The following is a 24,057-nucleotide window of genomic DNA, read 5'->3' as shown; positions in this document are numbered from 1 at the left end:
AGGCAGTACGTTATAGTCCAATTGTCTTACTTTGGTTCATATATGGAGCTGCCTGGTTTCTGGGGTGCTCTCCGTGGGCTCTTGTCTCCAAGTTGCCGGTCTACTTTTGACTTTTAGATTTCTGTTAGTTCTGGAGCCAGAGAGTGTCTCCACACCTAGGACCAGGATGCACCTCCCAGGATGAGACTCAGTCTCCAGTGCCCCACGCTGGGCACCAAGGGGTAAGAAATGGATCTGGGGTCTTAAGAAAATGACTACAGTTGGGCGGCGGTGGCATACGCCTTTAATCTCAGCACCAGGGAGGCAGAGGCAGATGGATCTCTGTGAGTTTGAGGCCAACCTGGTCTACAAAGCAAGTCCAGGACAGCCAGGACTACAAGAGAAACCCTGTCTCAAAACAAAAAACAAAACAAAACGAAACAACAATTTAAAAAAATTTAACTTTGGGAATATTGTGTTGCTTTGCTCAGTGGTGTGTAGGAAGTGGGTGGGCCTCCACTAGGTTTTTGTTGCTAATGAGAAGAGATTCTGTGCCTCACTTTAAGTGGTCAGAGCTCCATCCCATGCCCTTTTGTGAATGACGCATTCTCAACAGCATAGTTTCTAGGGAGAAATGAAACTTGAGCATCGGTTTGATTTTGAGAAAGGGCTGATTTTGGAGGAATTTAATTTCCGCCAGGTGGCTTCTTTACAATTTTTCAAAATGGAGTTTCGTTTAATTTAACCTTTTGATAGAAAAGAGTGCAGTTTGTTACATTTCCCATAAGCATGGTGAGGGTGGGGGGGGGCGTTGGAGGTGGGAGAGGACACTTGCCTGAAGCCCCGAATCTGTCCTTGTGCCACCCAGCATCCCCTGACCTTCCTCCCCTCACCTGAGCATTAGCCAGGCCTGACCCCGATTAGCTTCCCAGACCAGATGAAACTGGCATGTGTTTAGCATAGCCATAGGCTCCCCTGTGCATTGCTGACAAAAGTCTCTTCTAAATTGCTTGAGATATCATTAGCCCCTCCTCTGCCTGTCCTAGGCATACACATGGTAAGTGCCCCATCAGCGAAGCAATGACAAGCAGCTGGAATGGGACAGAGACCAGTTGCAGATAAAACAACGCAGATATACATTATCTGAGAGCTACAATGAACTCAAGCTACTTTATTCTAGCACCTTAAAGAATTTTTTTTTTCTCGAGCTGCGGAGACCTCTCAGTGGGCAAGAGTCCTTGCTGTGCAAGCTTGAGAACCTGAGTTCAAAACCCCAGAACACTCGCATAAGCTATGTGACCACAGGGCTATGGCAAGCCAGAGACAGGAAGATCAGTGGATCTTGCTGTCCACCAGCTGAGTCCCAAGTTCAATGAGATATCTTGTCTCAAGAGAGTAAGATGAAGGGGGCCAGTGAGATGACCAGACATAGTTCCTTAGAACCTACAAGATGGAAAAAGAGAACTTTCCCAAGGTGTGTGTGTGTGTGTGTGTTTGTGTATATGTGTGTGTGTGCATATACTGACACATAAACAAGTGCAAAACCAAAAACTAAAATGAAAAGAGAATAGGAGGGCAGAGGTAGTTTATCTGTGAGTTTAGGCCAGCCTAGACTACATAGCAAGCTCCAGGATAGCCAGGACTACACAGAGAGACTGTACTGATAATTTTGGTTTCCTTAACAACTCAGTTACGTTGGGAATCTGTTTTTGTTTTCATCTCAGGTGTGGGATATGGGGCTGCCTCAGACTGTCCACAGCAGCTGACTATGATTTATCTTGTGCTCTGGCAAGGGGTGTGATTTTGCTAGCTGAAGATAGTTTATGTTTGGAATTCTGGGTATATCAAGGCCAGAGCCCTAAGAAAGGTGGCAGCTGCTGCTTGCCCGGCTGCTGTTGCTGTCCCTGTTGCTCTTGCTGCTGCCATTGTTTGCTGTTTGCTCTTCTGCTGTTTGATGGTTGGAGATAGCCTGAAAAAGGAAGATCAAATTTCCCCCAAGGAGCTCGATGCCTCTGATCATCAGAATCCAATAAAATAGGCAGAAGTCTGGTTATAGAGACCTTATCTCAGAGAAGGAGGGAGGGATGGAGGGAGGGAGAGAGAAAGAGAGAGAGAGAGAGGGAGGGAGGGAGGGAGAGAGAGAGAGAGAGAGAGAGAGAGAGAGAGAGAGAGAGAGAGAGAGCACTCTATTAATGTTACTCTGCGTTCCTTATAGACAGGAGCCTATCACAACTCCCGAGGGGCTTCAACCAGCGGCTGGTGGAAACAGATGGAGAGACTCACAGCCACACATTAGACAGAGCTCGGGGAGTCCTATGCACGAGTTGGGGGCATGATGGAGGGTGCTGGAGGTGTCAAGGACTCTACAAGAAGACCTACAGAGCCAACTAACCGAGGCCCATCGGAGCTCACAGAGGCTGAACCACCAACTGAGGAGCATGCGTGCACTGACCCTAGGCTGCCAACAACTGCATCAGGATTCTCTCTGATACTACTACCCTTTGGGTCCCGTTTCCCTAACTGGCCTCAGTGGAAGAGGACGCCCGTAGCTCTGCAGCAACTTAATATTCCAGGCAGGTTGGTACCCATGGGCACCTCCTTCTTCTCAGAAGAGAAATAGAGAAGAGAATGGGGGGGGGGGGGAGTTGGGGGTGGGATCGGGCAAGAAAGAGGACTGGAGTCAGCAGGATTTAGTCTTTCCGGGCACACATATAACTATGTGCACCAAACACACATGTATGAATACATCACACAGATACATACAAACAAAAATTAAAAAAAAAATTTCCCTTCACAGTTCAACAGTTGGAAAATTTCAAAGCCCCCAAAAAAAGCAAGGATAAGGGGGCTGGAGAGATGGCTCAGTGGTTAAGAGCACCGCCTGCTCTTCCAAAGGTCCTGAGTTCAATTCCCAGCAACCACATGGTGGCTCACAACCATCTATAATGTGATCTGATGCCCTCTTCTGGCCTGCAGGTGTATATGCAGACAGAACATTGTATACATAATAATAAATAAATAAATCTTAAAAAAAAAAAAAAAGCAAGGATACAAAAGTAAGTGCTGCTCGGAAACATCCTCCCTGCTAGAAGGTGCAGTGTATGCTGTTGGGAGAGGAAGGACAGCAACAGTCTTACCCACCTGCGAAGCCGCTGAGCTACAATAGTGACCGGCAAGACTGTTCCGCACACACGGTGACTCAGGGAGTGTGAAGCCGTCTTCACCAGCACCCCCTGGGAGAGTCCTCCGTGTTGCTGGGAGCTCTGCCACACCTGACTGTGAGAATTACCTACCACTGAGAAAAGACAAAGGAACTTGGGCGGGAGAATTTCTCCAGGCTCTGCTCTTCCCAGCCCCGCCTGAGGACTTGTAACAAGATCCTGTAACAAGAGGCTTATCTGTGTTCGGTACATAAACCTGTACTCCCTCAGATTAAAGGTGGCCTTGACTGGATCATTCGTCCTGGCCTCACCTCTGCATGGCTCTGTCCTATCTCTCTGCACTCACACCCTCTCTTTCGGGTGGAACCCTGGTTTAATGTGTTCCACAGGACACACGACGTGGGTGCAATAGTGACACGGATGCTTGGGGGGGGGGCAACAGCTTTGTGGTGGGATTTAAGGCCAGTTCTACAGGATGGTTTTTATGTCTAGAATTGCAAATCTGCCTAAAATCCCATGGCAGGGGAGTTCACTGGACCCAGGGTAAACCTACTGCTATTATTTTGCTAAGTGAACACTATCAAACCGAGTTCTAAATTCATATCTCTTTCTATATAGGGAGAGATCTAAGGTCTGTAGAATTCTAAATTCCTCTGTCTCTCTGTCTCTGTCTCTCTCCCTCCCTCCCTCTCTCTCTCTCTCTCTCTCTCTCTCTCTCTCTCTCTCTCTCTCTCTCTCTCTCTCCCCTCCTGCAGCCTTCAGACCTCATCAGAGAATCTCTGGGCTCTTTGCGCAATGGATGGCAGCAGAAATTCACAACTGGCTGCAGGGCAGAGAATATGTGTCTGTGGGATGCTCAGCTACGTGTGTCAGATCTGTATCAAATCAAGGAAGAGGGGGCAGAAGGACTGTACAGCCAGAGGTCGGAAAGGACCAGAGCAAAAAGAGATTCTTCTGGATAATACATGGCCACTGCATTTGTGAACCACAGCAGCTGTGGTTGCCTGCACAAATCAAGCCAGTTAATCAAGTCAGCACAGAGCGGGGGAGGGGCTATTCACCATTGAACACTTCTGGGGAAGTAAAGCCAGCCAGCCAGTGTTTCACAGGGTGCAGCCCTTGACAGTTTGATCCTGGTCCTATGCTCATGAACAGATGGGTGGCTGACTGGACCTGGTGGCTTATTAAACACACACACACACACACACACACACACACACACACACAAAAGAAGAAGAAAAGAAAAGGAGTGATGAGGGATGTAGGAGGAGTTAGGGGGAATCGGATAAATATAATAAAAATACATTGTATCTATATATATATACAATTCTCAAAGAATGAACAAAAGTATTATATTTAATGTGGAAGAGAATTTAGCTGCTGTTATTGCAAATAGGGCACGTTTATTATACAAATAGCATGGGCTCTGTGTTTACTAGCCATTTGTGCTACAGGAAGTGCTTTGAAACGTGTTTAAAGCATAGCACATGCTTAGCATCTCTCCATTATCCTTACCTAACTGCACAGTCTTAAGGTACTGCATACTATTCCTAACCAAAAGCAGAGATAACTGAAGGTCGGTCCCTCCGAGTTACGTCCATTTAGCTTCTTCCCGGATGGGCTTTTATACTATAATTGACCTGCTTTTGATATGGACTGTGGGAACTACTGGTGTGCACGTTAGAAAACGGACTTACTGGTTCAGTTAGGAGAACAGAGAGAGAAGAGAGGCTCGTGGGAAATCACAAAGAGCGGTAGCTGCAGAGTTGGGAGTATGGCCAGCTCAGTTTGGTGGCCTGGCATATAATACCAACACTTGGGTACGCTGAGGTAGGCACATAGCAAGTTTGAGGGCTACTTGGACCACAGCAGTGAATTTTAGATCAGCCCGAGCAACTTAATGAGATGCAGTCTCAAAAGGAAAAAGTGAAAAGAGAGCCAGGTGTGGTGTATGCCAGTAATCCTAGTACTAGAGAGGCTAGGGCCAGCCTGGGCTAGCTGTATGTCAAGGTCATGTTTCAAAAACCGAAAATGTTGGGACTAGGGCCTGTGCAAAACTAAACAAATTTGGGACTAGTAACTCTAGCAGCTGGGGACCGAGGAAATCCCAGTTGGAAGAGAAGGGGAATTAAGGGAACGCAGTAGGCATAGGGCCGGGAGCAGCCGGAAGGCTGAGAGGCCAGCTGGGCTCCAGGCAGCAACCTTGGGGCCCCAGCTTCTGCAGCTCATAAGGTTGCCTGGCAACCGGGGTGGCGCGCTGTTCGAACGGAAGCGGCGGGCCAATCAGGAAGTCCGGGGCGAACCATTGCGGCGGCGGGGACGGCGTACTCATTTCCCTTTCCTCTGAGCCCTGGGGATCTTCTCCCGGCGGGATCGTGGGACAGCCGGGGCCTCCAGCTTGGAAGAGTCTCCACAGGGCGGCCGCCCCGGGGCCGCGGGAACCACGTACTCCAGCTGTCAGCCTCGGAGCGGGGTTCCTCCGGGCCCTGCAGGTGAGCTCGGGGCTAAGAGGAGGCAAAGGGTCCCGGGACAGTGTCGACGCACCAACCTAGGCAAGTGTCTCAGCACAGGGGGCCGATGACAGAGGGTTCCTGTCTAGTGTCCAGCCTGGGGGCCAGCAGACGACCCAGGCTGTTCCCCTTTCCCCCCTTGCAGCTCCCACTCCAGGCAGATTACGAGAGGTTCAGGAGGCCCCTCTGGGTCTCTCAGAGGCTTATTAGGAGGCCCTGGCTCTGGGGATCCCAGGGCTAGGCTACCCCTGCCCCACCCGGCGTTGGAGTTCCCCTTCGTGACTTTTCCTTCCCCATTGGCAACTTGCCTGTCTAAAGGGTCCTGAATCCCGGTGCTGCCTACTCAGAAGGCCTCCCTGGGGGCAGGTTAGGTTCCAGAGAGCAGAGCAGATCGGGAGGCATTGCAACTCTTGTTGGCCTCTTGGGAGCCTGCTTCTGTGTATGGTATGCAAGCGGGTGTGTGTGTGTGTGTGTGTGTGTGTGTGTGTGTGTGTGTGTGTGTGTGTGTGTGTGTGTGTGTGTTTCGTATGGCTGGGTCAACCTCTAAGCCAGCTTTGCTAGTCACAGGACATTAGAGTTTGGTGCGGGGTCAAGGCCCTCCCAAGTGGAGCATCTAATTTAGACTGGACTCTTATCTACTCCTCCTCAAATTGCAGTTGTTGGTCTCCTTCTGTAGGTGGGGAAACTGAGGTTCTGAGAAGTTGAGTCTGTTGCTGAAGTCACAGACTTAACTACGCAGGAGTCGTCAGTCCTTGACACAGGGAATTTTGGATTTGATGGAGGATCTCTTCTGAAGGGAACTGCTCATCCTCTGAACCTGATTCTGGCTCTGGGGAATCCGTCTGTCTGTCTGTCTGTCTGTCTGCCCTGGTGTCGTGCCCTTCACTCTCAGCTCTCACGTGACCCACGCTAGCCTCAACCTTACTATGTATACCGGGCCGGTCTTGACTTCCTCATCCTCCTAAATCTGCCTCCTCTGATGACAAGCATGTGCCACTGCCACAGCGGTCTCATGCCATTTTCAGGCCGGAAAAGCATTCTCCCAACTGCACTACACCTGCTGCCTCAGTTGTTCCTTCTGCATTGTCTAGCTCCCAGCAGCCCGGTCTCTCCCTGAGCGCCTTGCTCTTCTCAGTGGCGCCTGTTCCGTACTGTGCACTAGGTTTCTTATTAGGCAGTTTATTATCTTCCCCGTTGGAATGTGTCAGGCCAGTGAGAGGCTTAACATGGGCACAAAATGTCAGGGTGCCCGAAACTTCCAGAGTGAAGATGATCAGAGCAAACATCTGTTGGCCATTTGCTGTGTATTGCACTGGGGGTGGAGTGGGATCGGGTGCTGTCAGCTCAGGCGGACGCTGGCAAGCTCAGGCATCAGTTACAAGTACACACACACACACACACACACACACACACACACACACACACACTCCCCCACCTAGTTACTCTGGGCAAAATGACAGGTGCTGTGATGCTGCGGTGGCTTGTATCAAGCGGGAACTGGACAGACACAGAGAGGCCATCAGTAGGGGCTGATGGGAAATCAGGAACTCCTGAGCAAAGGGGCTGGGTGGAAATGACACACTTAGCATGGGGTGCTTTGCTGTCCCAAGCCTTGACTGTGGGTCAGCTAATTGAGAAGCCACAGACATAGTGATTACATCTACAGGAAGTTACGAGGTCGCTGCCCTACCTGTGATTTGTCACTGGCTGTGTGACTTTGGGCAGGTTTCTTCACATTCTGAGCTGAGGTAAAACACTGCATGTGAGCTCAGGCCTAGGCAGAAGGTACTGTAGGACAGGAAGTGGGCGTGGCCACAGATTTAATTCAAGGTTCACCTTCCACCCTGTGTGTCAGGCCCTTCCCTAAGGCCTTGCTTAGTATATTCTCTCTCCCCGACCCCTGTGTCTCTCTCTGTCTCTGTCTCTGTCTCTGTCTCTGTCTCTGTCTCTCTGTCTCCTACTGCAAATCTGATGTTGTTTCTATTTTGTCAGGGTGCAGTGCAAATTGAGTCCCCAGAGTTTGAAATAGTGAGGAGCATAATTGAGGGGCGGGTTTCTGCCCTGGGTACCCACACCCACGCCCCTCCCATGGTGACCCACTCATAACTCTCTCTGAGCAAAGCTACTGTGAGCAAGGCTGACTCCTGGGCAGGCCAGGGCCTGATCCTGGTGAAAACTCCAGAAATAGCTTGGAAGCTGGCCTGCCCGGGAGAATGCCCAGTTGCGTGTCTGACCTGGACAGCTGGGCTGGCCCTTTGCCTCTGCCTGGAGCCTTCCTCATCCTCTTCCGCAGCCATCCAAAGGCCTCTCTGTCTCCTAAGCCCGAGCCAGGTTTCTTTTGAAAGGACAGAGAAGCAGGTGGGGGGGGGTGGTGGATGGGGGAGGGGGAATGTCACACCCTGATCAGCCCTAGAGAGCCCACCTTCTCCTGAAGAAAGGACACAAAGGGAGCGGGTACACAGCTGCTTGAGCTTAGAGCGCTTGCCACATGCTCAGTTCTTTTCCAGTAAGAGCTGCGATTTCCCCTTATCTCTATGAAGTGAGGGGTTACTCTTCCGTTTGCTACAACAGGCACGTGGAAGTCAGAGGATAGGAGTTCTGCCTTCCACTGTGGGGCCGAGGGATTGAATTCAGACCACTAGGCTTGTACGGTAAGCACTTTGACTCCAAGCCATCTCTCTGGCACCAACGTCATCACTTTGAAGTATACAGAAACTCCATACCCAGTAAACAGTCATTTCCTGCCCTCAGACTCCCCCCCCACCCCCACCCCCCTCCGTTCTGGGCAACTGTCCCTCTCACCTGTTTCTAGTGTTTTGACTCTATATATGCAGAAACAGTCTCTCTCACTGGGTTCAGCTTACTGCACTCAGCCTGGCGTCTTCAGGTTCCGTCATGTTGTAGTGTGTCAGCATTCCCTGTTGAGGGCTGAATAATCTGTTGGGCATGTGCCTTATGTTTCTTTACCCATTCATTCGCTGGTGGGCACTTGGACTGTGGTGACTAATGCTGCTAGGGGTCCAGGGGAAGGGTGTCCACTGGCATGCGCTCTCTGGGTTCTTTGAGATGAGTGTTTAGAAGTGTGATTCCCAGGCATTGCTCTGGTCGTGTCACTCACTGCTTAATCTGCAAGGAACTGCCATGTTGTGATTCTTCACGTTCATCACTACTGCCCAGGGTTCTAAAACTGTACCTCCTCACCAACACTTACTGTCTTAATAGTGTGTGTTCCGGATGGGATCTGTGCTAATGAGTGTGATGCTGCGTTTCTTTGGTTTTGGTTTGTATTTCTTTAATGGTCCAGTGATGTAGAGCCCACTTCCTTACATTTACTGGCTCTTTAGATTTGTGTGTGTGTGTGTGTGTGTGTGTGTGTGTGTGTGTGTGTGTGTCCCAGGCTGCCTTCAAAATCATGATCCCCCTGCCTCAGCCTCCTCAGTGCTGGGATTAAGGTATGTGCCAGCACGCCTGGCTTTGTTTTCTTTGTGGAAGTGCTGTTTCAAGTGTCCGGCACTTTCAGCTGTCACCACCCTGCTGCTCTTGTCCCTGCAGCCTGCTGGCGGAGGCCTTCCCCCGAGGATCTGCTCGTCCATCAGTCTTCACACCTCTCACCTTGATGGCAGTTGTCATGCCAAGCTCGGGCCTGTTTTAGAGTGGGGGAAACTGAGGCGTGAAGAAGTTGTTATGATTAATAAAAAGAAAATAAGATGATAAGGTAATAAGACGCCAGGCAACAGATATATTATATGAGGTTTATTAAGTGAGTATGGGGAGAGAAAGAAAGGGGGAGGGGCACCTCAAGGAAGAGAGAGACAGAGACAGAGGAAGAACAAGAGAGTGGAGAGGGATAAGAGGAGGGAGGGAGGGAGGGAGGGAGAGAGAGAGAGAGAGAGAGAGAGAGAGAGAGAGAGAGAGAGAACACGCGCGCCATGTGGAGGTCTGTCCTTTTATATGGCCCTGGGCAGGGTCATGCCCCCCCCACCCCCCCATAGCAGGTAAGTGATGACATCACAGGTAGGCAAACTGAAGCAGAATCCTAACAGAAGTTCCCTGCAGCAGAGGTTTGGGTCGGGTGGGCCAGAGCCCTGATGATTCTGACTCTGCCTCTTTGGAGGAAGAACAGGCCATGGCTGGAAGTATCCAGGCTACAAGAGGGCGATGGGAGGCTGGCAGAGGACTGCTCGTGGAAAGGGCAGAGTAGTGTGGTAGTGGAGGGGAGACTTGGCACTCCGGGAGCCCGGAGGTCCCCACCCCACTAGCTAATTATTAATTACAAGGGGGAAATGACCAGTGAATCGGCTGATCACCAAGACCTTGTCAAATGCTCTTCCGAGGGAGGTGTGCTGGGCGAACGGGGATTCTGTGTTCCTTTCCCTGCTGTGTCCCTCCCTCCCTCCCCACTCCTTAGCTCCCTCCCTCCCCCTCTTTCCTTCCTTTGGACACTGGAGTCCGGGCAGAGAGCTCCGTGTGTTTGATGCATACGCCTTGATGCTGGCTTGTGCTTCCTTCGGTCTCTTGATCAGCGATGTTTTCTCTCGTTTGTTCCTGGGAGTAAAAAAATGTGGCAGAGTGGTGGGGCTCAGTCCAACAGGCAGCTAGGAGATGAGTGAGACATAAGTGAACATGGGGAATGGCAAGACCAGCCAGGACGCTTGGAGGGGAACAAAGGGGCCAAGGTCGTCTCCGGGGGCCTCACAGGGTAGGCAAGGAGGGCTCTCAGAGGTGACGGCACTTGAAATAAGGGTTGAAGACAGTGAGGGAAGAGGTTCCAGACAGAGAATATCTGGTATGAAGGCCCTGGGGCAGGAAAAAAACCTTTATAAAGGACTAGCCAGGAGGGCTTTGTGGCTGGGCCAGGAATGACACTGAGGATGAGGTGGTAGAGCTGGGAAAGACCTGAAGGCCGCATGGGAGCGAGGGTTTTGTCTCTGAGATCCTATAGCGGTGTAGCTCTGCAGTAGTGAAGTGTAATCTGCTAGGAAGATACTGCCATTGCCATCCATTATTACTTCATGTTAGAGCTGAGGTAGCTGCAGCCCCAAACATTGCTGGATGCTTTTCCATGGGTGGCAGCTCCTTATGGAGCTCAAGCAAGTTGCCTGTGGGGCCCTGTGGAATTTCCCAGGAGGCCCATTGTGTCTCCTGTTTCTCTCCTCCCATATCCAAGCCTGGGTTCCAGTCCTTCCTGGCCCTATCATGTGCTGACTGTGTGATCTCAGGCGGGCAGCATCACTTCTCTATGCCTCAGTTTTCTCATCTGTAGAATGTGCACGACAGCAGTAGCTACCTCATAGATAAGTGTGAGAATGAAATGAGTTTACATAGAATTTGAACATGCTGCACCCATGTAATCCCAGAAGGGTGGCTGAAGCAGGAGGATGGAGAGTTCCAGAATGGCCTGTACTATACTGTAAGACCACCTTTAAAACAATAGCCCATTCTCCACTAATGGCAACACAATAAAAGGCTTCAGACAGTGTCTGCTGCCAAACACAAATGCAGAAACGACCAGGTGGACTTTGTAGTTCCCACTGTTAGTGCCTGAGGCCAGCTCCGAGCCTGTCCCTTTGTTACTCTGGGCAGCAGCGAGCTGGCAGGTCATGGTGGGCAACTTGTTCCACCAGAGGGGAGACAAGTGCATAGGAACCACTTCTTGTCTCCTCCTCCCCAGCCTCCACCTGGATGGACACAGGAGTGCTTTGCCAGGGCTGGGGTCTGAGGCCTTGGTGGTCATCTCCTTCCCCTGGACCTCACAATACCCTGCCAAGTGACAAAAGCTTTGGACTGGCAGAGGGGAGAGGTAGGGCCCTTCCAGGGATCCCTCCCCCGCCCCACCCCCAGCAGGGTTGTAGTCTCTTAGGTAAAATATGGGTTTCCGATTGTCCACCTCCTGGTGGTCCTGCTGTTCAATGGTTAAATGGGCTGTCGCGTGCCACTTGGGCTGTAGTCAGCAACTTCCTCAAGCCTTGAGAGCTCACAGTGGGCTGTCCTCCAAGGTCCCACTCTTTTAGTTCCCAGGACTGTGGCCCAGCCACCTGCTGGCACACAGCAGAAAAGGGTGGAGTTAAGGAGTGGTTGGAAGGACCCTGCCCGGGTTGGAACCCCCGGCCCCGCCCCCGCCCCCACCCCCAACTTTGGGTAAGTGACTCAGCCTGGTCTGTCTGGGGTTTCCATCAGTCAACTTGGAGGACAATGGAGTTGCCTCATAGGAAGGCCACCCAGACCACACTAAGTCTGCCTGTGCCCCATTTAACCACCGAAAGAGTGAATGTCCCGAGCGAGCACGTTCCCGTGCCTGGCAGCAAACATCTAGAATCCCGCACAACTCCGCCCAAAGTGCTGCCGGGCTTGCAGTCACCAGTTCGGATAAGAGCAGGAACTGGGGGCGCGGTTCAGGCTAGGTTCCCACACCTAGCTGTCAGTCACCCGTTGCGTTCCCTGCCTGGCCCTTCTTCCCTCTCCTGGAACACTTCGGACCGGCGGGTTCACCTGGCAGGCCCCGGAAATTGCGCAAACGCCGCCGGGTACCTGAGCCAGGTGGGCGGGAGGCGTGCAGGCTGCTGGCAGGAGGCGGCTTGCACAGCCAGGTATGTTGCGGTACTGGGGGGGGGGGGCGTGAGGGACGCAGCAGGGATTGTGCCTTCAGTCCCCGCATTGAGACATGGGCCAACTCTTGCTCAGAGAAACACAGCAGATCGTGGGGGTCACACAGCCTTCGCTCACCTCAAGGCTTGCGGCCTGAGTGTCTAAAATTGCCTCTCTTTGAGAACGGGACGAAATCAAACTGGGGGCTTTCTCGGCGGCGCCCTGATCCACTCCTTGGGAGCCTGAAAGGAGGGACGAAGTCGGGCTACGGCTCTGGAATAGTGGCCAGAAAGGCTCAAGGTTGGTACATTTAGGGTCACTTACGGCACCATTTGAAAGCCCGACATGAGAAGAGACCCCAGAGGAGATGTTAAGTCTCACTTGGCGACCCAGACTCGAGCTTTTGGAGGGGCCCCTGTGACGTGAGTTGGTGCGGTCCGATGGCTCATTGTGACCAGCCCTTAACGTCTCCTTTGTCCCTGCGGGGGAGGGGGGGGCTTAGATCCGCCCTGTGGGAGGGCACGATCAGCTCACTCCATAGTCGGAGCCTCAGTGTCTGACGGCAAGTCTGGTTTCTGGAACGCTGCCCATTTTTCAGGTGCTGCGAACTCGTTTGATCTTTCCAGTGGTGACCCGAAGGCACAGGGAGGTCTATTTTTAACTGGGTTTCACAGATAAGGGAACAGAGTCTGTTAAGAGCAGCCTCTTGTGCCAGGTGCAAGGCAGGAGCTGGTGGGAGAACGGGGACCCTGGTGGCTGCCAGGCTAAGCTTGGGAACAGGCATCTGACCCCGCCCCATCTCTATTGAAGTTTAGATGGTGGGTAAAAAAGCAAAGTGATGGTGGCTGGATCTTCTGCCCTGGCTCTGCCCCTATGACCTCCTTCCTTTTTCTCAGGTGATGCCGGGGAGGAAACTACCTCAGCCACCACCAACGGGTTGGACTGGTTTGGGTGGCAGAGCAGATGTGGGGGTTAGGGAGGTGGGGCAGAGTCTGGCTGCTCCATAGGCAGGGCTCTGTATAGGCTCTGGTGGCTAGGCCTTTCCTGCCCAAGGTCACCTCGAGTCTACTTGAGTGGTGCCAGCCTTCCTTTTCTGCCTACCAGGCTATTGAGCCTTGGGAGTCTCCCTACTCCTCCACCCCTCGCCCCACTGTGCTGAGGTTTCCATGGGGGTCTAGGGGGGGGACAGATACAGGTGCAGACATGCTATGTTTGCCCAGTACTACATGTCTTTTAAAACGGGTGATGGGATTTGCTCACAGTTACAAACCTAGAGAGAACGCCTGCCCCTCTGGATTGCCAACCCTGGGGACAGTATTCCCTTACCCTGAACCCACCTGCTCGCAGTGGGCAGGGCCTCTCTGGGTCACTGGTGTGCTGGTTCTCAGCTGACTCCTATAGGCGGTTCAGTTCAGGACACACTTGTGGACTCTCTAGCATGTACTGAGAGCCTCATCATGAAGCTGAGACTCGGTGAACAAAGCAGCCGGAACCTGTGCCCTGGTGGACCCGATATGTTAGGGAGTAAGGGACAGCAAAGAATGAAAGAGCCATATCCACAGTAAGTTATATGGCCCCCTGAGTATAATGAGTGTGTGTATGTGTGTGTGTGAGTGTGTGTGTGTGTGTGTGTGTGTGTGTGATGTGGAGAAGGGGTGTGATAGGCGCTAGTGTGCTCAGGCGAGGCTTGATGCCTTCTTAATTTCCTCTGGGACCTAGGGAAGAAGTCACTTCTCAGAGTCTCAGTTTTCTTAGCTACAAAATGATGCCAGTGGCTTCCAGGCTGTTGGAGGTGGCTCTGAGTGTCTGGCACACAGTGGGAAGCCTCTTCTTGAGATCTCTGGATGTCTCGGTGAGGCTTTTACTGCGTTTGGGCACATTCCGTCGTCTCCATGCTGCCTGGTGTAGTCGCCATCGCCACGTGCAGCCACGGGGCACTTGAAGCATGCTCAGCATGATTGGGGAGCCCAGTGGCCTGACCTGCAGATGCCTTTAGGGGTCCCCTCTCCCCTCTTCTTTACAGACCAGAAGGTTTGGCATATGGGTTTTACATTGTGCGTATCTGAGGGGCCTCAGTAGTGGGGAAAACTGTGACGCTTTCTGACCCTGTTTCCTTGGAACCGTGGGTTGGCTCGATGCCTGTAATCTGACATCTGACTCTTGGACAACCATGGGGACACTTGAGCACCCAGACATGGGCCCTGTAGCCCATGAGCACTGTCATGGTGGTTGGTCAGCAGCACAGCACAGGTGGGGCCGTGACCCAGACAGTTCCGTAGAGCAGTGTAGCTTGGAGCTTATGCTTGTGCCTGTCCACATGCCTGGATCTCTGTGGGCTTGGCCTTGGAGCCATATCCTGGAAACAACCTGGTCTGGACTCCAATAGGGTGGGGGTGGAGACTTTTTACTCCTTCCTTGCAGCCTCCTGCTTTAGTGCCCCTTGTGGGCCTGGCATGTCCAGGCAGGTGGTTGGCACTGCACAGCTTCCTTCCAGCCTGGGCTGGTTGCAAGAACTGCACTTATTCTGTGCAGTTCAAGCGGGATGTGGATGGTGGTCACTAGTACCCTCTCCCTTGGAAGAAGGGGGTGGCTTAAGCAAGTCATTGCCTCCCTGAGTTTCAATTTCCTTTCCGCATCCCTAAGTGGGGCTGTTGAGAGGACGCTGGGTTTTGAGCCTGTTTTGCTCTCTTTAAAGTGGACCTGCATTTTCTAACCTCTTTCCACTCTCCCACAGCAGTGTGGGTCCCCGCCCACACTAGTGGAAGGAAAGAGTGTGGGTGGGGCCACAGCAGTACATTCTACTTGGTGATTGGCTCTTTGCGAGGCAGGGGCGTGCCCTTTACCTTATACTAGTGCAGTCTTAAGCGCCAGGCGAGCCTTTGTCTGAACGTGCTCAGCCTGTCTTCTTTTCTTGCTTGCAGCCGAGCCCGGCATCCAGCTGCCAACTTTGTCCCTGTATCTGTCTCCTCGCCTCTGCCCTCGGGGTATGTAACGGCCATGCCGGTGGACACACTGAGCCCTGGACCCCCCACCGCTCCTGCCCTGCCTTTTCGCCTGCGAACCAAAGTCCCCGGCTACCTGCTACCAAGGCCAGCGAACGTGGGAGCCCGGAAGCCAAGTGCTGTCGAACGCCTGGAAGCCGATAAGGCCAAGTATGTCAAGAGCCTGCGTGTGGCCAACACCCGCCAGGAGCCTGTGCAGCCCCCGCTGGCCAGACAGCCCCTCTTCAGCCCTGGTCCACGAGGCCCAGTGCTCACACCCAGCCGCCGAGCCCTACCCTGCCCTGGCCGCCGACCCCACCTCGACCTGGACATCCTTAGCAGCCTCATCAACCTGTGTGATAGTCCCGTGTCCCAAGCTGAGGCCAGCCGAACACCTGGACGGCCAGAAGGGTCTGCCCACAAGGTCCCACCAGCCACCCCTCCTCGTCCGCCCCCTAGTACGGTCGCAGTGCGCCGAGTGGACGTTCGTCCCCTGCCTGCCTCACCTGCTCGGCCCTGTCCATCACCTGCCACCACTGCCGCTTCCAGCCCCGGCCGGCCTCCTGGTCTGCAACGCTCCAAGTCGGACCTGAGCGAGCGCTTTTCCAGGGCAGCAGCGGATCTTGAGCGCTTTTTTAACTTCTGCGGCCTGGACCCAGAGGAAGCACGAGGATTGGGGGTGGCGCACTTAGCACGGGCCAGCTCGGACATCGTGTCTCTAGCTGGGCCGAGTGCTGGACCTTGCAGCTCTGAAGGGGGTTGCTCACGCCGCAGCTCTGCAACCGTGGAGGAGCGGGCCCTGGAGCGTGTCCCCTATGGGGTGTCTGTGATTGAGCGCAATGCCCGTGTGATCAAATGGCTGTATGGGTTGCGGCAGGCACGTGACCCTCCTGCCACTGAGGGCTAGGCTTCCTGGACTCACGCTTCCCCGGAAGGACATCATGAAGAGGCAGTTGACATCTTGTCCTTTCTTGTATCCGTTGGCTACCTTCCTGCAGACCCAGACTTACACCTAAACCAGCATCCTCTGGCAAGCAAGGACTGACCTGCAGAGGGTTGCTGTTGCCCCTTGGCCTCTCCTACCCCCTAACAAGGTTTGTGACACCAATGTGCTTCTGCCTCGTTCTTCTGCTGAGGCTGGATTTGGGCCACTTAGCCTCCACCGAGTTAGGAACCAAGTGCTTTGCCAAGTCTATTCCCCCCCCCCCCCCCAGATCTGTTTCCTTCTTCCTTCTCTGTCCTCCTTTGTTGACTTCCTCTCCCTTACCCAATGGGCCCTGACTTCCTGGGAACTCACCCTGGGGAGGAGGCTGAGAGGATGGGGCCTGTCTACCACTCTTCCTGGTCTTTGGCAGTTGGCCTAGGTCGGGAGACTATAGGAAGAATTGGCGAGGAGCCTGCTGCTCTGACTTCTCTTTGGTTAATAAACACAAAATGTTTGTTTCTCAAGGTCGGGGGCTTCAGACTCTTGTCTGTTCACAGGGGAAGTCTTGGGATAGGGCCTTCCAAGTGTAATGATTGTTGACTCCCAAGATCTGGTGCGAGGGGTCAGTGGCTCGCCCGAAACTTACCCAGCATCCTTACCTCCTCCATAGGTGAGGAGATGGCCAGCCAGTGAGTGGGACCAGAGCCAAGACTGGTTTTTTGTTTGTTTGTTTTTGTTTTGTTTTGTGTTGTTTTGTTGGGCTTCTCTGTGTAGCTTTGAAGCTGTCCTGAACTTGCTTTGTAGACCAGACTGGCCTTGAACTCATGAAGATCCACCTTCCTCTGCCTCCCAAGTGCTGGGATTAAAGGCATGTGCTACTCTGCCTGGCTAAGAGTGGGTAGGGGCACGGTGCCTCCCCTAGCCTGGCCGAGCTGCCAAGGGAAGGAAGCTCAGCAACAGAAAACTCTGACTCTGGGTCATCAGGCCACAGAATAGGGGATGGAGGGGAGTTCTTATAGGAATAAGGACTTGGGGAGGAACAGCCCAGAGTGGTGGCCTTGCCTGTGACCTATGGTGACCTGGACAGGCCAGTCTTTTGTGCCTCAGCGGAGAGAACTAGGTGGTACAGGTCTCCTTTGGTTGGGGCCTTGTATTCTGGAGGTCTTGACCTGATCTGTATCCCAGTGCCTGGGCCCTGCAGAGCACTAACCGTGGATGCCGTGCCCTCACAGCTGTCCAGTCTCCCAGGTTAGTGTCCCCATATGGTGGAGCAGCAGGGCTCCCTGGGTGTACAAAGGGGGCTGGCTTGACTGTCCCCCATGGGGGAGGGGCCTCCTTGTGGGTGTTTCCTCCCTGCAAGATGCCTTGGCTCCAGTTCTCAGAAACAGGAAACATGGTGTGTATGTGTGTGTGTGTGTGTGTGTGTGTGTGTGTGTGACAGGTTTGATGCTAGTTTTATTTTAAGCATAGAAAGATTTCTGCTGGGCTGTTTGTTGACAAACATCTGGGTCGGCTCGGCTGTCTGGTTACCACCAACCCCCAAAGTCCCAGGCAGTTTAGAGAAAGAAGGGGAAACTGAGGACGGACTTTGCCCAGTGGAGATGCAGATGGAGTTAGGCACAGGAAGACAGTCGTCTGCCATTGGTGGGTTTTCATAGTTCCCAGGCTGAAAAAGGACTGGATTTGGGGAGAGATCTGGGCCAGCCTTACATAGTGATGGCTCTCAAGGTGCTAAAGATCACCCTGACCATCAGAGCACACTGCTAGCCTTGGGTCACTGTCTGTCTCTGGCTGTGAGCCTCAGTAACCTCCGCCACCCAGGAGCGTAGATGAGCTGGCTGCACTTTGCATGTGAAGAAATTAGAGTTCTGCCTGGGCAGTGGTGGTGCACATCTTTAATCCCAGCACACAGGAGGCAGAGGCGGGAAGATGTTTGTGAGTTCAAGGCCAGCCTGGTTTGCAGAGTGAGTTCCAGGACAGGCAAGGCAACACAGAGAAACCATGCCTTGAAAAACCAAATCCAATCAACCAACCAACCAACCAACCAAAAACCAACCACAGCAGGGTGCTGACTCCAGGAATAGTGGTGAGGCCCTGTCCTGGAGAAGGACTGTTGGTCATGCCTCTTTCAAGGTGGTGTTTAGAGAGGCAGGTGTGTGGTCTTAGAGCAGGAAGCATGACACGGAGTGATAGTGACTTGTGGGCCATCACAGGACAGGACTACAAGACGGCATGGTCTTCCAGACAGTCCACAGCCAGCATCACCCTCCTGCTCCTTCCTCCTTCCGTACCCAAGCTCTCTTCCTCATCAGTTTTATGCTTAAGCACCTACTGGGTACCCATATCAGACATGGTCACCATCTTGATGTGTGGGGAGAGCAGGTAATCTGGCAGAGTTTAAATTAGGAATGCCCAGGGACCTCAGCCCTAAATGTAGAGAGCTATGCCTTTCCATAGCTGAGAAGGGCTCTGGAGGGCATTACCCAAGAGGCAGTGGGGCTGGACCAGTCTTGATTTCCCCCTCAGGTGCTGCCTGGTCTTGGGAAGGTTCCCAGCCTCTAAGAGTCCGCCAAAGCAGCAGGCTGTGAGGTGCCCCTTTTCCTGGGAGCCCTGGGATCTAGGGAACTGGCTCCTCCATTGTTCTGTCTCCACTGTTGTGAGAGAATCAGCAAACAGCCTAAGCGCAAGTGCTGCTGTTGTTCAGCCCTACAGAGGCCCTGCAGCTGCTGCCCTGGCTGCGGGGGTGGGGGGTAGTGGGTGGGAGATGGGGGCTGGGGGCTGGGTGTCCCAGCCAGCCTGGCCGCAGCTGCCTAATCAGGCAGAGATGAGACCTGTTTTCTGTATAGGCAGAGATGAGAGCGCTTTTCTGTATCCTCACTAGCCGACCATTACACATGCGAGCTTGGGAAATAGCGGTTTGGCGATCTACTTCAGTGCAGGAGGGTTAAAGGGCCCCCAGCTAAAAGCCCCATAAACCAGCCTCAGTTTACCCTTTGGCCAAGAGTGGAATGAGCTAGGTGTGGAGGCTGTCTCTGGTGAAATAGTTATTTCTGCTAGCACGGCATTCCCAGGAGAGGCAGGGCAGGCCTCCCCATCTGGCCTGGCATCCTGGGTGCAGGCAAGCACAGAGCACTGAGGAATTAGGCCATTGGCTTCTGAACTCTGGGTTGGAGTACAGTGGGGGTGCATAGGCTAGAGCATAGTGACAGCTGTCCCCACATACACAGACGGTGCGTGGTCTGTCTAGGTGTGAGCAGAGCACCCTGGCTACTTTTTTTTTTTTTAAGTTTTTGTGTGTGTGTGTGTGTGTGTGTGTGTGTGTGTGTGTGTGTTTAGATTTTATTTTGTATATTTGGATGTATGTATGTGCGCTACACAGGTCTCCAGTGACTGTGGAGGTCATGCAGAGGGCCCTGGATCCCCCTGAAACTGGAATTATGGGTGGTTGTATGTTGCACTGTGGATGCTGGGAATGCAACCCAGAGCTTCTGCAAAAGCAAGGACTCTAAACTGCTGAACCAATACACCAGGCCCCCAGCCAGATGTAACAAAATTATGTACTTCAAGAAAACACACTCAGTGGCCTATTTCCCCAAGCTTGTGATTAGAAGAACTTGAAATATGAAGACATTATTCAATGAACATTAACCCACCACCTCCAAATGCACTTTAATGTTCCACTGCATTGGTTCTGCCTGCATTCCATCTGCCCACCCATCTATCCATTAAGCCATCACTACTTAGAAAGCTTTTCAATGTAAAGTGTGAACACCATCACACTTCCTTCCAAGGTATAATATCACTGTATGTGATGAGATGGGATGTGACGTGTGTGTGTGTGTGCGTGCGCGCGCGCGCATGCACATGTGTTTATATAGGTGCATTTGTCTGCATACATACAGATGTGAAGCCAGAGGTCCATATCTGTAGCCTCTGTTAGTCTCCACTTTGTTTTGAGACAGGGTTTCTCACTGAACCTAGATTCTCGGTGTTTGGGCATGCTGGCTAGCCAGGCAGCCCCTGAGATGCACCTGCATGTGTCTCTGTAGTACTGGGGCTAGAGATATTCATTGCCACACCCAGTGTGTGTCCCTGACCACCTGTGTGTGTCCCTGATCACCTGTGTGTGTCCCTGATCACCTGTGTGTGTCCCTGGCCACCTGTGTGTGACACTGACTACCTGTGTGTGTCCCTAACCACCTGTGTATGACCCTAACCACCTGTGTGTGTCCCTGCCATACTGGGGCTAGAGATATTCATTGCTACACCCAGTGTGTGTCCCTGACCACCTGTGTGTGTCCCTGGCCACCTGTGTGTGTCACCCTGCCTATCTGTGTGTGACCCTGACCACCTGTGTGTGTGACCCTGACCACCTGTGTGTGTGACCCTGACCACCTGTGTGTGTGACCCTGCCTATCTGTGTGTGTCCCTGACCATCTGTGTGTGTCCCTGACCACCTGTGTGTGTGTCCCTGACCACCTGTGTGTGTGACCCTGACCACCTGTGTGTTCCTGCCCATCTGTGTGTGTCCCTGACCACCTGTGTGTGTCCCTGACCACCTGTTATGTGTGTCCCTGACCACCTGTGTGTGTGACCCTGACCACCTGTGTGTGTCCCTGCCCATCTGTGTGTGACCCTGACCACCTGTGTGTGTCCCTGACCACCTGTGTGTGTCCTGACCACCTGTGTGTGTGTCCCTGACCACCGGTGTGTGTGACCCTGGCCACCTGTGTGTGTCCCTGCCCATCTGTGTGTGACCCTGCAACACTGAGGATCCGAACTCAGGTGTTTATTCTTGTGCAGCAAACACTTCACTCACCTGTCTCCTCAGCCCCCATGTATTATTTTTATTTTTACGTTTTTTAGGGTTTCTTGGTTTATTTTTTTGTTGTTTGTTTTGTTTCTGAGACAGGGTTTCTCTGTGTTATCTTGGCTGTCCTAGACTAGCTTTGTAGACCAGGCTGGCCTTGAACTCACAGCAATCCACCTGCCTCTGCCTCCGGAGTGCTGGGATTACAGGTGTGCGCCACCACACTTGGCTATTATTATTTTTTAACACTGCGGAACACACAGCTCTTAAAGGCCATCACTTGCTCATCACTTTCTGAGTTTAGCCAAGTGTGTACTGTACCCGAAGCCCCATCAGCACCCCCTGTGTCCTTCCCTTCCCCGGTTCTCCCACCTGCAGACTCCTTTCTGTATCTATATGGGTTAAACAGACCCAGTGAAAACTTTCTTCTCCAACACGACCATGCTCAGCTCTTTCAGTCATTTATTCTTGGTACCTACCTCTGTATTTCTGAGGAGCCTCCCCAACTACTGGTTAACTTTGGGCAAATATTGATTGCCGTTTCCATCAATTAATTGTCTTGACAGTGGGTCAGCAGCCTTCTTAGCTCTTCCTCGCACTGGCCGTGGGGTCAATTTTCTCATTTGTAAGCGGTCTTGAGCTTTCAGGCAATCGAGTTGGGAGGACTTGTACGTATGTGCTTAGCATGATGCATGAACCCGGGAGAATGTTCCGACTTCCTTTTGATGAGACTCAAGGAAGTTAGCTTCTATTCACGAACTCCTGTACCTCAATGCCTCCTGTACCCAGTTTTCCATTAAGCGGTTATACAACTCTGCCAACACTGTCTCACATCCCACATCTCCTTTGCAGTTCCTTTCCTGTACACATCATTGCTTTCCCGTGAGTAGCTGTTTGCTTTGCTTTTCTCCTTTGCCTGGTGCCTCCTAACCCAGCTACAACCCCCTCAGTTTCCCCAAAGTTGTATGACAGACAGTAGCTCAGTTTCGCTTTGGAAACTCTTCAGGTTCTTTTGAATCAGCCCTCTCCTTGTCCTTTAAATCGGAGCCACTTTTGAAAATAGACTCTGTAGGGTAATTGTAAGAAAAGCATCTGTGAGAAGCACTGTGTGCTAGGAGCTGAGCTGGGACCACGTAGTTGGGAGCTAGAAGGGTGACATCCTTGGTCGCTGCATCTCTAAGGCGGCTGAGAAGCGATGCTGTGGCCCCTGCCCTAAGCCTTTCCATCCACTTGGAGTCCCAGGTCCTCAGGGAACCCAGATGCATTCATATGTGAAGCAGGGGTCATTTCGTCACTCTGCAGTCCTTCCTTGACCCGCAGCATTTGGGGTTGCATTTTGGATGTTTCCTGTGTAGCCATGGTGATGATCTCCCTGTCCCTTGGCCTCACAGAGGGATATGGGATAGAAAGGAGGGTGTCATGGCAAGTGAGCAGGAAAAGGCGGGGAACAGGTTCAGATGGGGTACCGTGCGTGAGAAGAGGCAGGTCGGATGGGCGGGGATATACTAAGAGCTTGCTTCTGTGCTGGACGCATGGACTGCCTGCTCACAGGGCTGCGTGGAACGGGAAAGCTGGAGACGTGTGAGCCTAAGATGTGAAGGGTGGGCAGGAGTTAATCAGGATGAAGAAACAGAAAAGGATGCCAGATGTCATGTGCAAGGGTCCTGTGGTGGGAGTGTAGCTTAAAGGTGGGTTTGGACCTGGAGCGCCAGGCCAAGTTGTACGGAGCTGTGGGGGCCTTTAAATACTCGGAGCCCATCCTGCCAGGCAGCCTGGACTACAGTTTCATAGTTAAACTGTGACGAGGCCGTCATGACCTTGACCCTGTTTTCTTTCCGCAGTCTGTGCTACCTTCTCACTATTCCAGGAGCATACCGGACATGTTTCTTCTGTCCAGGGCCTTTGCACGTGCTGCCCTTGCCGAGGCTGGAGACCTACGTGACCCATTTTCTCCTTTACTCAATGTCCATCTGTGTTATCTCCTCAGAAACTTCTTCCCTGTCCACGCCTACGCCCACAGCTGAACCATCAGCAGCAGTGGCCTCTGTGCCACCTGCTTTAGCTTTGTCACCTCCAGGGATGTGTTACACACAGGCCACCACGTGCTGTGACTCCTGTCTGTTTTACTCGAATAGTGTTCCCCCCCCCACCCCCCCACCCCCCGCAGGAGGCAGAGACTTTGCTATGGTGTCCTCAGCCTCTGGGGCGGGGAGGCGAAGGGATGCATGACAGAGTGAGTGGGTTCAAGTTCCAGCCTGGTGGCAGTCTTTTCCCTTCCTGTTTCTACTTTTCCCAGTTGTGTCATAAAACAAGAGAGCAGCTCCAGACTGGCAAGCTCAACCCCAGCTACGAGGACCAGAGTCAGTGAGAGGGCAGAGCTGGCTTTCTGCCTGGCCTCTGGAGTTTGAAAATAGCGCAGCATGGCCCCTAGTGAGGCCCCTAGCCTCCTGTGGTGTCCTGCTGAAGCTGTCTGGAGCCTCCTGCCTGGCGCTGGGCTGGAGGGCTGGAGCCAGACCACCTGACAGCTGGGCCCGCGCCTGCACAGTCTGAGGCTCTGATAGGCAAGCTGGCCTCCTCCCCTCCTAACCTAACCTTCCTCTGTGTCCATGGCGGTGGGATAATCCCTTAATCCTGCAGTTTGAAAAGCTTGCTCTTGCCTGGGGTCTGATTTCTCTCCTACGCAAGCGCAAGCAGCTTGGACAGGATGGCTGCCGTACCGAGGTGGCATTCTTGTGTGTGCGTGTGTGTGTGTGTGTGTGTGTGTGTGCATGTGTGTGTGTGTGTGTGTGTGTGTGTGTGTGTGTGTGTGTGTGTGTGTGTTATGCTTTCAAATAATGTTCTGTGGTCAATCGGGACTGGTGAGGTTGGTGGCCAAGAGCATATGGAGTCACATGAGAGTCTGGGTTCAAAACCCACTTTGGTACTTCTATACAGTTTGCACGGTCCAACTCTGCTGTCAAATCCAGTGGAGGAGACGTGCCATCATCTCTGACACTGTCAGGATTGAGCATCGTATGTCCTTCACAGAGGGTTTCCAACTTTGATTTGTTGTCTATTAAAATACTTGAATTGTTGGAAGGAAAGCCGTATGCCCACTTGGTAATGA

The 24,057-nt window shown here is 52.7% G+C and overlaps 1 protein-coding gene and 1 long non-coding RNA gene across 10 annotated transcripts; one reads left to right on the top strand and one right to left on the bottom strand.

Annotated features, from left to right (window-relative positions):
- Positions 1-5,422: 5,422 nt before the first annotated feature.
- On the top strand, positions 5,423-16,665 carry FAM110A (family with sequence similarity 110 member A). 9 transcript variants are annotated; one of them, XM_084775341.1, is made up of 4 exons: positions 5,505-5,632; positions 8,222-8,301; positions 9,203-9,365; positions 15,157-16,665. In XM_084775341.1, exons 3-4 carry the CDS (start codon positions 9,358-9,360, stop codon positions 16,121-16,123), a joined length of 975 nt encoding a protein of 324 aa, XP_084631467.1. In that variant the 5' UTR covers positions 5,505-5,632; positions 8,222-8,301; positions 9,203-9,357; the 3' UTR covers positions 16,124-16,665. The 9 variants fall into 9 exon arrangements, with proteins under 9 accessions (XP_084631472.1, XP_084631466.1, XP_084631467.1 ...); XM_084775340.1 differs by lacking the exon at positions 8,222-8,301 and having other exon boundaries at positions 5,490-5,632; XM_084775343.1 differs by lacking the exon at positions 9,203-9,365.
- LOC311593953 lies at positions 9,389-12,707 on the bottom strand. The gene is made up of 3 exons (XR_014777875.1): positions 12,560-12,707; positions 12,374-12,477; positions 9,389-10,195 (listed from the first exon to the last, which is right to left on the bottom strand). It is a non-coding gene; the product is annotated as an uncharacterized lncRNA (long non-coding RNA).
- Positions 16,666-24,057: the final 7,392 nt, after the last annotated feature.

The sequence above is a fragment of the Acomys minous genome (assembly GCF_964271855.1).
Source record: "Acomys minous genome assembly, chromosome: 3".
NCBI classification, from domain to species: domain Eukaryota; kingdom Metazoa; phylum Chordata; class Mammalia; order Rodentia; family Muridae; genus Acomys; species Acomys minous.
Note: the sequence above shows the minus strand (reverse complement) of the source record. Positions and strands in the feature narration are given on the sequence as shown.

Coding starts and splice junctions, on each gene's coding strand:
- FAM110A (XM_084775338.1), top strand. CDS start 11,843: ATGGAGTTGCCTCATAGGAAGGCCACCCAGACCACACTAAGTCTGCCT. Junction 12,238..15,156: donor GAGGCGGCTTGCACAGCCAG/GTATGTTGCGGT, acceptor TCTTGCTTGCAG/CCGAGCCCGGCATCCAGCTG.